Consider the following 16,102-nt stretch of genomic DNA (forward strand, 5'->3'; position numbering starts at 1 on the left):
TATTTTGTATAAATGAAACATTCTTAAGCTACATATATATTTTGGATAATATTAATTAGGTAAAATAAATGCTTTCTAGTGGCCATGACTTACTTTTACTTAGGATGAACAGTTGGAGGCTAGGGCACACCACTCATTGCTTTATGACCACACTGTAAAAATCTCTGCAAAGTACCTTCCTAAATTTTGCACATTACTTAAATTGTTTTTAGACATATGGCACATTTTATCAAACTTACTTCATGCTATATATTTTTGTATGCACTTTTAAGTCACTTTTACATGAAATCACTCTTTGGTGTTACTTTATAAGAGTTTGCTTTATTTAACATTTTTTGTGTTTCAAATTGATGTGTTAGGTTTCATAATGAAGGCAGCTCTTAATACACTTCTACTTAACATTTATTATACACTTGCCTCAGTTTTCGTATGCCCTAGTCTGTATGTAAAATTATAGTTATTCTCTATAAAATCCATTTTTTGTTAGTATTTTTGGGTGTCTGGAATGGATTAATTAGATTTACATTATTTCTTATGGAAAATATTAACAAAAAATACATTTTATAGAAAATAACATTAGTTTTACATACAGACTAGGGCATATGAAAACCGAGGTTCCACTGTATTTTCTTTCTAATTAAAGTTTAATTATAAGTAAAGCACAATTTGTTGATTCATAATTTTACCAAAGAAATTGGTTATTAACAGGCATCTTTAGGTGTCCATCTTTGAGTAAGAGTGAGGCAGGCGAGTGGCAACGCAAGAAGGGTCCAGCGCCTCCTCGACCAGTGCCACAGAAGAGAGCTCTGAAGAAGTTACCAATGCGCATAATTCAACAGGAGCTTCAGGATATTGAGATCAAGCAGACAGAACTTGAGAGACAAGGTGTTCTGCTCGAGACATCCATTCGTAACCGCACGGAGAATGCACCAAACAACCCTGTAGAGGATGCCTCTGTTAGTAGTGGTCCAAACAGCATAGAAGTCGAAGATATGATAATGCAGCTGTTTGAACTCGTCAATGAGAAAAATGAGTTATTCCGACGTCAGACTGAGCTCATGTATCTGTAAGTAAGAGAGCTTTGTAATTAATGTTAATACACTCTTCTTTATCCAGTAGTCAGCTCCTGTTATTCACTCACATGTAAAAATATTTTAAGGTTAGGATCTGAACTTGTCAACTCTCTTAACCCTTTCAGTGTTGAGACTCCTGCTCTCATACTTGCTCTCAGGGTCGAAGAATTTAAAAAAAAATTATTTTATGAAATGATAGAGAATCTTTTTTCCAAAGGTAATGAAATTTATGAAATTATACTCTTGCAAAGTTAGCTGTCTCAGCGATTTTGCATACTTTGCACTCTATTTATGGCCAATTCCATTGTTTCAGTCCACCAAACTCATAGCTATTTTGCTAACATTCCTTCTATTCTTTTAATTGAGTACAAGAAATTATCCATTTACCAATTTGAACTATCCAATAAAGTGATCAGAACTCTGCAATTTGGCCAATTTCATACAAAATTCAACAATTGCCAGTTTGAAAATAGGGTCTAGAATAAACAATGTAAACATTCCTGGCACCAAGTAAACATTTCCTCTCTTCCTTAGTCACATCTCCAGGCCCCTCTTATATTACACTTCTTTTTCATTTTGAATATTTATTCACACAAAAAATAGAAGATTTATTGTTATGCAAATCTACTACATTATTGTAATTTTTTTCTTTTTTTTCAACAAGTCGGCCGTCTCCCACCGAGGCAGGGTGACCCAAAAAAAAAGAAAGAAAATCCCCAAAAAGAAAATACTTTCATCATCATTCAACACTTTCACCACACTCACACATTATCACTGCTTTTGCAGAGGTGCTCAGAATACAACAGTTTAGAAGCATATACGTATAAAGATACACAACATATCCCTCCAAACTGCCAATATCCCAAACCCCTCCTTTAAAGTGCAGGCATTGTACTTCCCATTTCCAGGACTCAAGTCCGACTATTATAATACAGTGGACCCCCGCATAACGATGGCATCACATAGCGATTTTTCCGCATACCGATTACTTTTATCGCAAAATTTTTGCCGCGCATACCGATTAAAAACACGCTTACCGATTTTCGTCCGAGACGCGTCCAATGTGCCCTCAGCCAGCCTCACATGTGCCGGCCGTCCCATTGTTTACCAGCCAGCCTCCGCGGTAACATCCAAGCATACACTCGGAATATTTCGTATTATTACAGTGTTTTCGGTGCTGTTTCTGGAAAATAAGTGACCATGGGCCCCAAGAAAGCTTCTAGTGCCAACCCTGTGGTAAAAAGGGTGAGAATTAGTATGGAAATTAAGAAAGATTTTGAAGGGTTTGGGGCTAACCCTGAGAAGCCTATGCCAGTTGTGGAATCCATTGTGCCTACTTCAAAGATTAAGGAAATGTGTGCACAGTGGGTTGAACTGCAAACCTTTATAGATGAAAATCACCCTGACACAGCTGTTGCAAGCCGTGCTGGTGACTATTTCAATGACAATGTTGTGGCCCATTTTAGACAAATCGTAAAGGAACGGGAGGTACAGAGCTCTATGGACAGATTTGTTGTGCGACAGAGGTCCAGTGACTCTCAAGCTGGTCCTAGTGGCATTAAAAGAAGAAGGGAAGTAACCCCGGAAAAGGACTTGCTACCTCAAGTCGTAATGGAAGGGGATTCCCCTTCTAAACAGTAAGAAGATAATGCTCTCCCCTCCTCCCATCCCATCAATCATCACCAGATCTTCAATAAAAGTAAGTGTCATTTAATTGTGCATGCCTTTTTCAGTTTGTGTGTATTAAAATTAACATTTCATGTGGTAAAAAAAAATTTTTTTCATACTTTTGGGCGTCTTGCACGGATTAATTTGATTTCCATTATTTCTTATGGGGAAAATTCATTCGCATAACGATTATTTCGCATAACGATGAGCCCTCTTGCACGGATTAAAATCGTTAACCGGGGGTCCACTGTAATTGTATAAATAATGTCAGTGCATTCCTAAATGCATATTAGACAAGTCAGTTGGACACATATTGCACAAGTGACGTACGTCATTTGTGTACTCTGGAATATCAGCAAAAATCAATCGTTTCCATTATTATGAGCTCAATTTCAAGCTACTTTCATTCCTGAAACTAATCAAAACCATCTTTACTTATGTAATATATCTTCCATTCTATCAAATGAGATCAAGAAACCGAGAATACAGCCATAAAACCCATATGAAAGTACACCGCAAAGTTTCTGTTTTAACTCGCAATTTGTCCAAACGTATATATATGTTCACTACCTCAGTGCCCTGAATATTTTGAAAAATATAAAAATCATTTTTTAATGAAAATAAAGAGCACATTTTTCTAAGTGTTATATTAAAATAAAAAAAATTAGGGTCAGTACCTACGGAGATGAGGCTGCAAAGTTGGCACTTAATGCTCACCTGATGGCAACAGAGTCCTGCTGCTTGCAGAAGTCTTGCCGATATACCATTTTTTCTCATTTTTATATTATTTTATATAATTTTTATCTTCTGATAATTACAATTTATTGTAGTTCTTGACATTTCATAACCAGTCTTTGTTCTGACCCTAATATTAGGTACTGAAATTGTACTCAAGTTGTCACTAACATATTGACAGGTGGACATTTACACCTGCCTTGGTCATTTACTGTTGTCTAGGAATATATACAAAGTATTTATAGGTCCCAGCAATGTTTTGGATACATGGGAGTAAAGAAGAAGAAGGAAGGAGGAGGAGGAAGGAAGAAGGAAGAAATTCCCTTGAAGCAATGTGTAAGACAAGTGTTCAGTGACAAGCATCCGGGAGGGCAGTGATAAGATCAGATATGAGATGACATTGGATGGGCGCCAGCGAGGGTGCAGAATAAGATGAGACAGTGCAGAGATAAGAGGAGATAAGCTATGACATTTGATGGGCGCCAGCTAAGATGCAGAGATAAGGAACGACATTTGATGAGCTCGTATCTCTGATTATTCTGTGTGTCTGTCTGCTTCTCTCTCTGTCTGTCTCAGAGAGAGCCACTGTGAACCAACAGGTATTCTTATGCATTACATATACAAGCACAGTATAGCACTTCAGATTTTTTAGGTTATCCTAGGTAATTTACACTATGTATAATTGTGTGTACCTGTGAGACAGAGATAGATAGACAGAGACAGACAGAAATAGACAGAGACAGATAGACAGACCCTAAACTTGGGGTTAGCATCACTTCTTAAAAGGGAAGTGTTAATATGACATTACATCCATGAATCCTTGGTGTTTGCCCCGCTGTTTGCTCTAGCTGGCGCTCAATATAACTGGCGCTCCCACAAGGTACTAATTGGTCCCAGATTTTTTTTAATATGGTGCACACTGAGTGTTAAGACCCATTCTATGCTGACCAGGCATCTCAGACCAATCGTGCCAAATTTGGAAGCAGGAAAGATAAAACATATATTTACATTTGGGGCGCTAGCGGTAAGAACTTATACAGTGGTCCCTCGTTTTTCGTAATTAATCCGTTCCTGGAGGAGCTACTATAAATGAAATTTACGATTTGCGAATCAATTTTCCCCATAAGAAATAATGTAAATACAATTAATCCGTTCCTGACACCCAGAAGTATTAAAACAAAAAAATTTTTTACATGAAATATACATGTAGTACATAAACAATACAATGGGAAATGATGAATGAAACATTAACAGCATAACACTTACCTTTATTGGAGATTCTTCTTAGTGTATGGGAGACTGGAGGAGGAGAGAGATTGGATTGTTTACAGTTTGGAAGGGGAATCCCCTTCCAGCAACACCTCAGGTACCAATTGCTTCTCTGGGGTTGCTTCTCTTCTCTGTTTCTTAATGCCACTAGGACCACCTTGAGAGTCACTCTAGTCTTGTCTCACAAAGTAACTGTGGAGAGAGCTCTGTTTCTGGCGTCTCTAACACTTCCCTAAAATGGCCCAAGACTGTGTCACTGTACATACTTCTCACCTTCTTTACCACAGGCTTGGCACTAGGAGCTTTCTTTGGAGCCATGGTAGCTTATTTAGTACTTGCAAGCACTAAAATGAGTGGAATATTATGAAATATTTCGTAGGAGCACTTGAGGGGACCTTCACTCACTGGTAAACAATGCCAGACTGGCTGGGTAGGGAGGCCGCCCCGGCTCGCACCGTGCGTACGTGTCCCGGACGAACTACTATTCGCAAGTCAACCTATGAAAAGTGAGTCCATGTTTATACGAAAATACCCCTATGATTGGCAAAATTTATGATTGCCGAGAACTACAAAAAGCGAGGGACCACTGTATATACCTTTGGACCGTTTACGGGTTAAACTAAAAACACGGTCATTTTTTTTTCTCATTACATAAGAACATAAAAGAACATAAGAAAGGAGGAATGCTGCAGCAGGCCTGTTGGCCCATACTAGGCAGGTCCTTCACAGTCCATCCTACTAACAAAATATTTGCCCAACTCAATTTTCAATGCTAGCCAAGAAATAAGCTTTGATAATTCAATTTATTCATGTGCAAGTCCCACTCAAATCAAACCCCTCTCACCCATGTATTTCTCCAACCTAAATTTGAAACTACCCAAGGTTTTAACTTTGATAACCCTACCAGGTAGACCAATCAACTCATCAACTACCCTATTACCAAACCAGTACTTTCCTATACTTTTGTATATCCTCTAAATCTAAGCTTATCTAATTTGAATCCATTATTGTGGGTTCTCTCTTGGAGAGATATCCTCAAGACCTTATTTATATCCCCTTTGTTAATACCCATCTTCCACTTATACACTTTGATCATGTCTCCCCTCATTCTTCGCCTTACAAGTGTGTGTAGCTTAAGGTCTTCAATCTTTCTTGATACAGAAGATTTTTAATGCTATGTATCAATTTAGTCATTCTATGCCGAACGTTTTCTAATGAATTTATATCCATTCTGTAATATGGAGACCAGAACTGAGCTGTGTAGTCTAGGTGAGGCCTTACTAATGATTTATACAGCTGTAATATAACCACTGGACTTCAGTTGCTTACACTTCTTGATATAAATCCCAGTAATCTGTATGCCTTATTACGTATGCTTAGACACTGCTGTCTTGGTTTAAGACTGCTGCTTACCATAACCCCCAAGTCCTTGTTGCAATCTGTATGGCTAAGTTCTACGTTATTTTACCTATAAGTGCTAGGGTTATGGACACTCAAGTTTCAGAACCTTGCATTTATCTACATTGAACTGAATTTGCCACTTTTCCGACCAGGAATTGAGTTTGTCTAAATCCTCCTGAAGTTCCTTGACATCTACGTTTGAATCAGTTATCCTACCTATCCTCATGTCATCTGCGAATTGGCTCATATCACTCATCAAGGTCATTGATGTATATTATAAACAACAACTGGCCTAAGACTGATCCCTGTGGAACATCACTTGTTACGGATCCCCACTCGGATTTAATCCCGTTTATGCACACACACTGCTTCCTATTTGTGAGCCATGACTTGATCCATGAGAACACTTTTTCCCCAATGCCATGAGCTGCCACTTTTTTTTAACAGGCTCTGGTGTGGTACTCTATCAAAAGCCTTACTAAAATCTAAATAAATAATATCACATTCCTTATCATGATCAACAGCCTCAAAAACTTTACTAAAGAAGGTTAATAAATTAGCTAGAGAGGAACGACCCTTTGGAATCCATGCTGAGTATCATTAATCAAATTATGCTTTTCGAGATGGCTACTTATAATATCAGCCATAATTAGCTCTAATAATTTGCCTACAATTGAGGTCAGGCTTATTGGGCGGTAATTTGATGGTAACGACTTGTCCCCTGCTTTAAAAATATTAATTACATTAGACATCTTTCACATATCAGACACTACACCTGTTTGAAGAGATAAATTAAAAATATTAGTTAATGGTTCACAAAGTTCTATTTTGCATTCCTTAAGAACCCTTGAAAAAAGCTCATCAGGACCCGGTGATTTATTTTGTTTCACTCGGTCTACTTGTTTCATAAATATTTCACTAGTGACTGTGATGTTACATAATTTATATTCTTCATGTCCACTATAAAAATTAATTACTGGGAGGAGCCAATCAAATACAAAGAAAGGGGAGCACTGCAAGGGAGCTAGGTGCCCACAGAGGGAGAGCAAGTGCACAGAGGTGGGGGGAAGGGAAGACAAAAAAGGAAAGAGGAAAGGGGTTAGTGTGACTTTGTAAATGGTCCATGTCGGACCGAAACGTCATCGTAAGCTCCTCTCTTCTATGTGCGGGTTATTTGTGTAGTGTTTAGAAAGCTGTCATATTGATTGCTCTCTTCGTTACCCCAGTCAACAGATGATTAGTGTTCTCTAAGCCCATTGTCATCTGCTAAGGGAAAATCTTGGACCGTTACTGAGTTGTTCCTACTATCATACAAACACTCAATGCTAAAGGTAATTGATTTGTGGTCGCTTGCTCTGAGTTCCTCTGCAGTTTCTAAATTATTAACAAAGGTTTCCTTGTTTGCCAGAACCAAATCAAGCAGGTTATTTTCCCTTGTAGGTTCTGTAACAAATTACTTCAAAAAACAATCCTGAACTACTTCTAAAAAGTTGCTAGATTCTAAATTCCCAGTCCCCTAGAATTACTGCATTATCATGCCTTGTGTCCTTAACAATTTCCTCCCAAAGTAGTCTCCCTTGGTCCCTATCTAAGTTTAGGGGACGGTATATCACGCCTAAAATCAGTTTTTCATACCCCTCTGAAAATTCTATCCAGACAGACACTCTGTGTTATTTCAGACTTTATACCCATTTTTATGCAACAATTTAAACGATCGCGGACATACAGTGCCACCCCACCCTCTTCCCAATACTTCTATCTACTTGAAACAATTTAAAATCCTGAGTGTGACATTCAGCAGGCATGTCCCTATTTTTTATATTAAACCATGTCTCGGTTAGAGCAAAAGCATCAATGTTACCCGCACTTGCAATTGATCTCAATTTGGCCATCTTATTTCTTGCACTACGTGTATTAGTATAAAATATGTTTAAAAGACCTCCCTTCTCTTTTCTCATCCTGCTGATTTCTGTTCCTCTACTATACCTATTACTGTCCTTGTCACCTAGTACCACTGGGTTTCCAATATTCACCAAGAAGTCTACCTCATTTTACACATTACTGGTTTCCCTAAAACTCTCGCTATGGCTACACTGAGAATTCACTGATTTTCCACAAAAACTCATACCACTATCTATTTCTAGTTTAAAGACCTAAGAGCTCCCTTCACTGCATTGGCTAGTGCTCCCACCCCAAACCTAGGTAAATAAACCCCATCCCTGGCATACATGTCATTTCTACCATAGAAGAGGTCCCAGTTGTCTATGAATGTTTCTGAAGTTTCCTTACAGTGTTTGTCCAGCCAGCAATTGACACCAATTGCCCTGGACTGCCATTCATTTCCAACTCCTCTCCTTGGCAAAATGCCACATATCAAAGGATTCCCACCCTTCTTCCTAATTATTTATATTGCTGTCCTATACCTGCTAATCAGGTCTTCATTACTACATCTGCCAACATCGTTGCCTCCCGCACTGAGGCAGATAATAGGAATGCTCCAATTACCTTTCATGATATTGTCTAGATGGCTAACAGTATCCCATTCCCAGCCCCAGGAAAAGATACCCTCTGCCTCCTCTTCCTGTCCCTAAGACAAAAAGCCCTATCCATAAACTTAACCTGACTGTCCCCAACTAAAGCAGTGTTCTAACTTTCACTGGCAGAGTTTGTCGTGACTTTCTCGATGGTCTTTGTTGGGGTTTCAAGGAATGTCGACTCTCGTCCACCAATGCTTCCTTGGTGTTCGTTGTGACGTTCCCAGTAGACAACCCACATTCATCAGGTAGCACCAAAAATGGGTTGGAAGTTTCCACAGTAGTCTTCTGGTTCTTCATTGTTTTTGCCACTCCAACAGTCTTCTTGATTTTCAGCTTCGTTCCATGTTGCCCGGCCACTGACCAGGTTCCCCTCTTGACCTGAGAACTCGCAACAGGAGGATTACTATGAATCCTCTTGTTTTCCTCCATCAATCGCCAAATCTCGAGCTTAGCAACCCTAAGCTTCTCTTTTAGTTGCTGTTAGAGTTGCTCAAGAGAGGACATCTTGGTTCAGATTCACATAGAGCACACAGACAAGTCTTCTCATGCACTGCGTGTGCTGCAGGATTTTTTTATATGGTGCACATTTACCACATAGACCCATTCTCTCATATCTAGGCCTGTATTTGCCACTCACAGCTTTTATGAGTGAGCTGAGCTCATGGTGTCATACTACGGGACCAACACTGGCTTCAAAACTGTGATGCAACAGGACTGACACCAAAAAGGATAAATAAGCTATCTGTAAACCATTATTAGATTCAGAATATTACATGCAGGCCCTGCTTTACAGTGCTTTGCTTTACAGTGTTATGCTAATACAGTCTCTCCTTATTTAGCAACATATTCGTTTATCGATGACTCGGACTTACGACGGGCAATCTGACTAGTATGCCTACCTAGATACAGTGGACCCCCGGATTAAGACGTCATTGGATTAAGTAATGATCAGATTAAGTAATAATCGGATTAAGTAATAATCGGATTAAGTAATGTTTTTGCATCAAAATATTGGCTTGGTAAACAACATGAAACTCTGTATAAGTCATTCGTCCTGAACGTGTCCGTGCAGCCTGAGCAGCCTGGATACTCCATGTACAGCCAGTGAGGACGATCGAATATGTTCATGCAATACATTTTGTATTATTCCATAGGCCTCATGGTGAGAAACACTATAGAATTCAAGAAAGAGATCATCGCAAAATACGAAAATGGAGTGCATGTCTCTGAACTGGCGAGGTTGTGTAACAAACCCCATACAACCATTGCTACTATTTTGGCCAAGAAAAAGGCAATCAAGGAAGCTGTTGTTGCAAAAGGTGCTAATTTGCTTACAAAACAGAGATCGCATATAATCGAAGATGTGGAGACTTTGTTGGTGGTGTGGATCAATGAGAAACAATTATCAAAAGATAGTGTTATGCAGTCAATTATATGTGCAAAGGCAAGGCAGCTGCATGATCATCTCATGAAGAAAATGCCTAGAACTAGTGCTCATATTGGTGAATTTAAGGCCAGCAAAGGGTGGTTTGAGATATTTAAGAATTGTAGTGGCATACACAGTGTGATAAGGCATGGTGAGGCTTCCAGTTCTGACAAAAAAACAGCTGAAAAATATGTTCAGGACTTCAAGGGGTATGTAGAGGCTGAAAAATTAAAACCCCAACAAGTATTCAATTGTGACAAAGCAGGCCTGTTTTGGAAGAATATGCCAAAGAGGACCTACATCACTCAGGAGGAAAAGGCACTCCCAGGACACAAGCCTATGAAAGACAGGCTAACTCTCATGTTTTGTAGTAATGCTAGTGGGGATTTAAAAGTGAAGCCTTTACTGGTGTATCACTCTGAAAATCCCAGTGTGCTCAAGAAAAACAGTGTCGTCAAGAGTAAATTGTGTGTGATTATTATTATTATTATCACACTGGCCGATTCCCACCAAGGCAGGGTGGCCCGAAAAAGAAAAACTTTCACCATCATTCACTCCATCACTGTCTTGCCAGAAGGGTGCTTTACACTACAGTTTTTAAACTGCAACATTAACACCCCTCCTTCAGAGTGCAGGCACTGTACTTCCCATCTCCAGGACTCAAGTCCGGCCTGCCGGTTTCCCTGAATCCCTTCATAAATGTTACTTTGCTCACACTCCAACAGCACGTCAAGTATTAAAAACCATTTGTCTCCATTCACTCCTATCAAACACGCTCACGCATGCCTGCTGGAAGTCCAAGCCCCTCGCACACAAAACCTCCTTTACCCCCTCCCTCCAACCCTTCCTAGGCCGACCCCTACCCCGCCTTCCTTCCACTACAGACTGATACACTCTTGAAGTTATTCTGTTTCGCTCCATTCTCTCTACATGTCCGAACCACCTCAACAACCCTTCCTCAGCCCTCTGGACAACAGTTTTGGTAATCCCGCACCTCCTCCTAACTTCCAAACTACGAATTCTCTGCATTATATTCACACCACACATTGCCCTCAGACATGACATCTCCACTGCCTCCAGCCTTCTCCTCGCTGCAACATTCATCACCCATGCTTCACACCCATATAAGAGCGTTGGTAAAACTATACTCTCATACATTCCCCTCTTTGCCTCCAAGGACAAAGTTCTCTGTCTCCACAGACTCCTAAGTGCACCACTCACTCTTTTTCCCTCATCAATTCTATGATTCACCTCATCTTTCATAGACCCATCCGCTGACACGTCCACTCCCAAATATCTGAATACGTTCACCTCCTCCATACTCTCTCCCTCCAATCTGATATTCAATCTTTCATCACCTAATCTTTTTGTTATCCTCATAACCTTACTCTTTCCTGTATTCACCTTTAATTTTCTTCTTTTGCACACCCTACCAAATTCATCCACCAATCTCTGCAGCTTCTCTTCAGAATCTCCCAAGAGCACAGTGTCATCAGCAAAGAGCAGCTGTGACAACTCCCACCCTGTGTGTGATTCTTTATCTTTTAACTCCACGCCTCTTGCCAAGACCCTCGCATTTACTTCTCTTACAACCCCATCTATAAATATATTAAACAACCACGGTGACATCACACATCCTTGTCTAAGGCCTACTTTTACTGGGAAAAAATTTCCCTCTTTTCTACATACTCTAACTTGAGCCTCACTATCCTCGTAAAAACTCTTCACTGCTTTCAGTAACCTACCTCCTACACCATACACTTGCAACATCTGCCACATTGCCCCCCTATCCACCCTGTCATACGCCTTTTCCAAATCCATAAATGCCACAAAGACCTCTTTAGCCTTATCTAAATACTGTTCACTTATATGTTTCACTGTAAACACCTGGTCCACACACCCCCTACCTTTCCTAAAGCCTCCTTGTTCATCTGCTATCCTATTCTCCGTCTTACTCTTAATTCTTTCAATTATAACTCTACCATACACTTTACCAGGTACACTCAACAGACTTATCCCCCTATAATTTTTGCACTCTCTTTTATCCCCTTTGCCTTTATACAAAGGAACTATGCATGCTCTCTGCCAATCCCTAGGTACCTTACCCTCTTCCATACATTTATTAAATAATTGCACCAACCACTCCAAAACTATATCCCCACCTGCTTTTAACATTTCTATCTTTATCCCATCAATCCCGGCTGCCTTACCCCCTTTCATTTTACCTACTGCCTCACGAACTTCCCCCACACTCACAACTGGCTCTTCCTCACTCCTACAAGATGTTATTCCTCCTTGCCCTATACACGAAATCACAGCTTCCCTATCTTCATCAACATTTAACAATTCCTCAAAATATTCCCTCCATCTTCCCAATACCTCTAACTCTCCATTTAATAACTCTCCTCTCCTATTTTTAACTGACAAATCCATTTGTTCTCTAGGCTTCCTTAACTTGTTAATCTCACTCCAAAACTTTTTCTTATTTTCAACAAAATTTGTTGATAACAGCTCACCCACTCTCTCATTTGCTCTCTTTTTACATTGCTTCACCACTCTCTTAACCTCTCTCTTTTTCTCCATATACTCTTCCCTCCTTGCATCACTTCTACTTTGTAAAAACTTCTCATATGCTAACTTTTTCTCCCTTACTACTCTCTTTACATCATCATTCCACCAATCGCTCCTCTTCCCTCCTGCACCCACTTTCCTGTAACCACAAACTTCTGCTGAACACTCTAACACTACATTTTTAAACCTACCCCATTCCTCTTCGACCCCATTGTCTATGCTCTCATTAGCCCATCTATCCTCCAATAGCTGTTTATATCTTACCCTAACTGCCTCCTCTTTTAGTTTATAAACCTTCACCTCTCTCTTCCCTGATGCTTCTATTCTCCTTGTATCCCATCTACCTTTTACTCTCAGTGTAGCTACAACTAGAAAGTGATCTGATATATCTGTGGCCCCTCGATAAACATGTACATCCTGAAGTCTACTCAACAGTCTTTTATCTACTAATACATAATCCAACAAACTACTGTCATTTCGCCCTACATCATATCGTGTATACTTATTTATCCTCTTTTTCTTAAAATATGTATTACCTATAACTAAACCCCTTTCTATACAAAGTTCAATCAAAGGGCTCCCATTATCATTTACACCTGGTGATTGTGTGTGATGTGGAGGGCAAACAATAAGGCATGTGTCACAAGGGACATTTTCCTTGATTAGTTCCATGATGTGTTTGGCCCCAGTGTGAAAAAATACCTCCTGGAAAATAAATTTGAACTCAAGTGCCTCCTTGTAATGGACAATGCTCCTGCTCAAACTCCGGCCTTGGAAGAGTGAATGGTGCTGGAGTTTCGTTTTATCGAAGTGAAGTTTTTGCCTCCTAATACCACTCCTCTCCTCCAGCCTATGGACCAGCAGGTCATTTCAAATTTCAAAAAACTGCCCACCAAAGCAGTGTTTCAAAAGTGCTTTGAAGTGACCTCAGACATTGAATTGACCCTAAGAGAGTTCTGGGAAGATCACTTCAGTATCCTCAGTTGCATAAACCTTATACGTAAGGCTTGGGAGGGAGTGACTTGCAGGACTTTGAACTCTGCTCATAGAAAATTGTGGCTGGAATGTGTACAAGAGAGGGATTTTGAAGGGTTTGGGGCTGACCCTGAGGAGCCTATGCCAGTTGTGGAATCTACTGTGGCACTGGGGAATTTCATGGGGTTGGATGCGAGTCTGGAGGATGTGGAAGAGTTGGCAGAGGACCACAATGAAGATCTAACCCCTACAGAGCTGCAAGAGCTTCATGTGCAACACCAACAGACCACAGCTCATGAATTTGCTTGAGAGGATGAGGAAGAGAGATGGAGGAAGTTGCATTCTTCAAAGATTAAGGACATTTGTTCAAAGTGGAGTGAGGTGCAAACATTTATGGATGAATGTCACCCTGACACAGCTGTTGCAGGCCGTGTTGGCAACATGTACAATGACAATGTTGTGTCCCATTTTAGGGAAATCTTAAAGACATGCCAGAAACAGAGCTCTCTGGACAGATATTTTGTGCAACAGGGGTCCAGTGACTCTCAAGCTGGTCCAAGTGGCATTAAAAAACAAAGAAGGGAAGTAACCCCGGAAAAGAACTTGGTACCTGAAGTCTTTATGGAAGGAGATTCCCCTTCCAAAAAATAGTACACCTCCATCCTCTTCCCTCCTCCCATCTCATCAATCATCAATAAGTCTTCAATAAAGGTAAGTGTCATTTTAGTGTTTTACTCAGCATGTCTCATTGTTTTCTGTGTAGGGAAATGTATATTTCATGTAAAAAAAAATTACTTTGTTTAATACTTTTGGGTGTCTGGAACGGATTAATTGGATTTCCATCATTTCTTATGGGGAAAATTAATTCAGAAAAGTCAGATTCGGGTTAAGTCACTCTCTCTGGAACGGATTAATTTTGTAATCCTGGGATCCACTGTAATGTACATTAGAGCTGATGTACATTACAGTACACTACTGTGTAAGCATTTAAAAATATACTAAAAAGTTATAATTGGTGTAAAGGTGACATTAAAATAATATAAAAAATGGTTAATGCAAACACGCTACCATTATACATCCTCTCCTCACTTAATGATGGAGTTCCATTCCTGAGATCAAGTCAGTAAACGAATTCATCACTAAGCAAGGAGCATACTGTAATAGTAGTGATTTTGTGTCAACCATCTTCTGGCATTTGACTGAGGCCTTCTGCTGGTTTACCAGTCCACCCCTTTAAAAATTATGGTCACAGTTAAACATAACTATTTAACTCTTTCAGGGTTCAGAGGCCAAATTTCAAAGTGTGCACCAGGGTCCAAGAATTTTCAAAAAATAATTTTGTTATTTTTTCTTATGAAATGGTAGAGAATCTTTTTCTGAAGGTAATAAAACGAAAAGCACGAAATTTGATGGAAAATTGACGAAATTATGCTCTCGCGAATTTTGATGTGTCAGCGATATTTACTCATCGGCAGTTTTGCCGACTTTGACTCCCATTTTAGGGCAATTACAGTATTCCAGTCAACCAAATTCTTAGCTATTTCACTAGTATTAATTCTATTCTATCAATTGAGCACAAGAAATCGCCAAGTCAACTGTTTCAACAACAAAATAAAGTGACTGGAAATTGGTAATTTGACCAATTTAATGCAAAGTTCAAAATATTCCAATTTCAAAATAGGGTCCAAAATAAACAATGCAGGCATTCCTGGCGCTAAACTAACATTTCCTCTGTTCATTAGTTACATTTTCAGGCTTTACAAATGAATTCCATTTTGATTTTTTATTCACATAATGAATTTTTATTCAAACCAAAAAATAGAAGATTTACTGTTATACAATACTGTAATAATTGTATAAATAATATCACCACATTTGTGAATGTATATTAGACCTGCCAGCTGTCATGTATTAGACTTGTGAGGTCATTTGTTTACTCTTGAACATCGGGAAAATTTTAACATTTCTGCTACTTTGAGCCCAGTTTCAAGCCATTTCCAGTACTACAACCAATCAAAATCATCTCTATTTCTGTAGTATATCTTCCATTCTATCAAACGAGACCAAGAAATTGCAAATACAACTATAAAAAACATACAAAAAAATACTACAAAGTCGCTGTTTTAATCGAAAATTACAGTCTCAGTTTTTTTCTCTCATTATGAACTGTGTGCTGCAGGATTTGTTTTATGTGGTACACACATACCACATAGATGTACTCTCTCATATCTAGGCCCAAATTTACTACTCACAGCTTATCAGAGTGAGCTGAGCTCATGGCGTAGATCTACGGTTTGGACCCTAAACATAAAGCCGTAGATCTACAGCACAGACCCTGAAAGGGTTAATACAAAATTTGTTGATAGCATCTTGCCCACTCTCATTTTTTCTCATTTTACATTCCTTCACTCCTCTCTTAACCTCTTTTTCTCTATATATACTCTAAC

General features: G+C 39.3%; 1 protein-coding gene across 2 annotated transcripts in view; it reads left to right on the forward strand.

Moving 5' to 3' along the window:
- MICAL-like (protein) overlaps window positions 1–16,102 on the forward strand; it is a 568,521-nt gene that overhangs the window by 507,834 nt on the left and 44,585 nt on the right. For both annotated transcript variants that reach the window (XM_070096758.1, XM_070096757.1), the window contains one exon: window positions 709–1,066. In XM_070096758.1, coding sequence (XP_069952859.1) covers window positions 709–1,066 — 358 coding nt within the window. The remainder of the gene's footprint in view (window positions 1–708; window positions 1,067–16,102) is intronic.

This window comes from Cherax quadricarinatus, chromosome 54 (genome assembly GCF_038502225.1).
Source record: "Cherax quadricarinatus isolate ZL_2023a chromosome 54, ASM3850222v1, whole genome shotgun sequence".
NCBI classification, from domain to species: Eukaryota; Metazoa; Arthropoda; class Malacostraca; order Decapoda; family Parastacidae; genus Cherax; species Cherax quadricarinatus.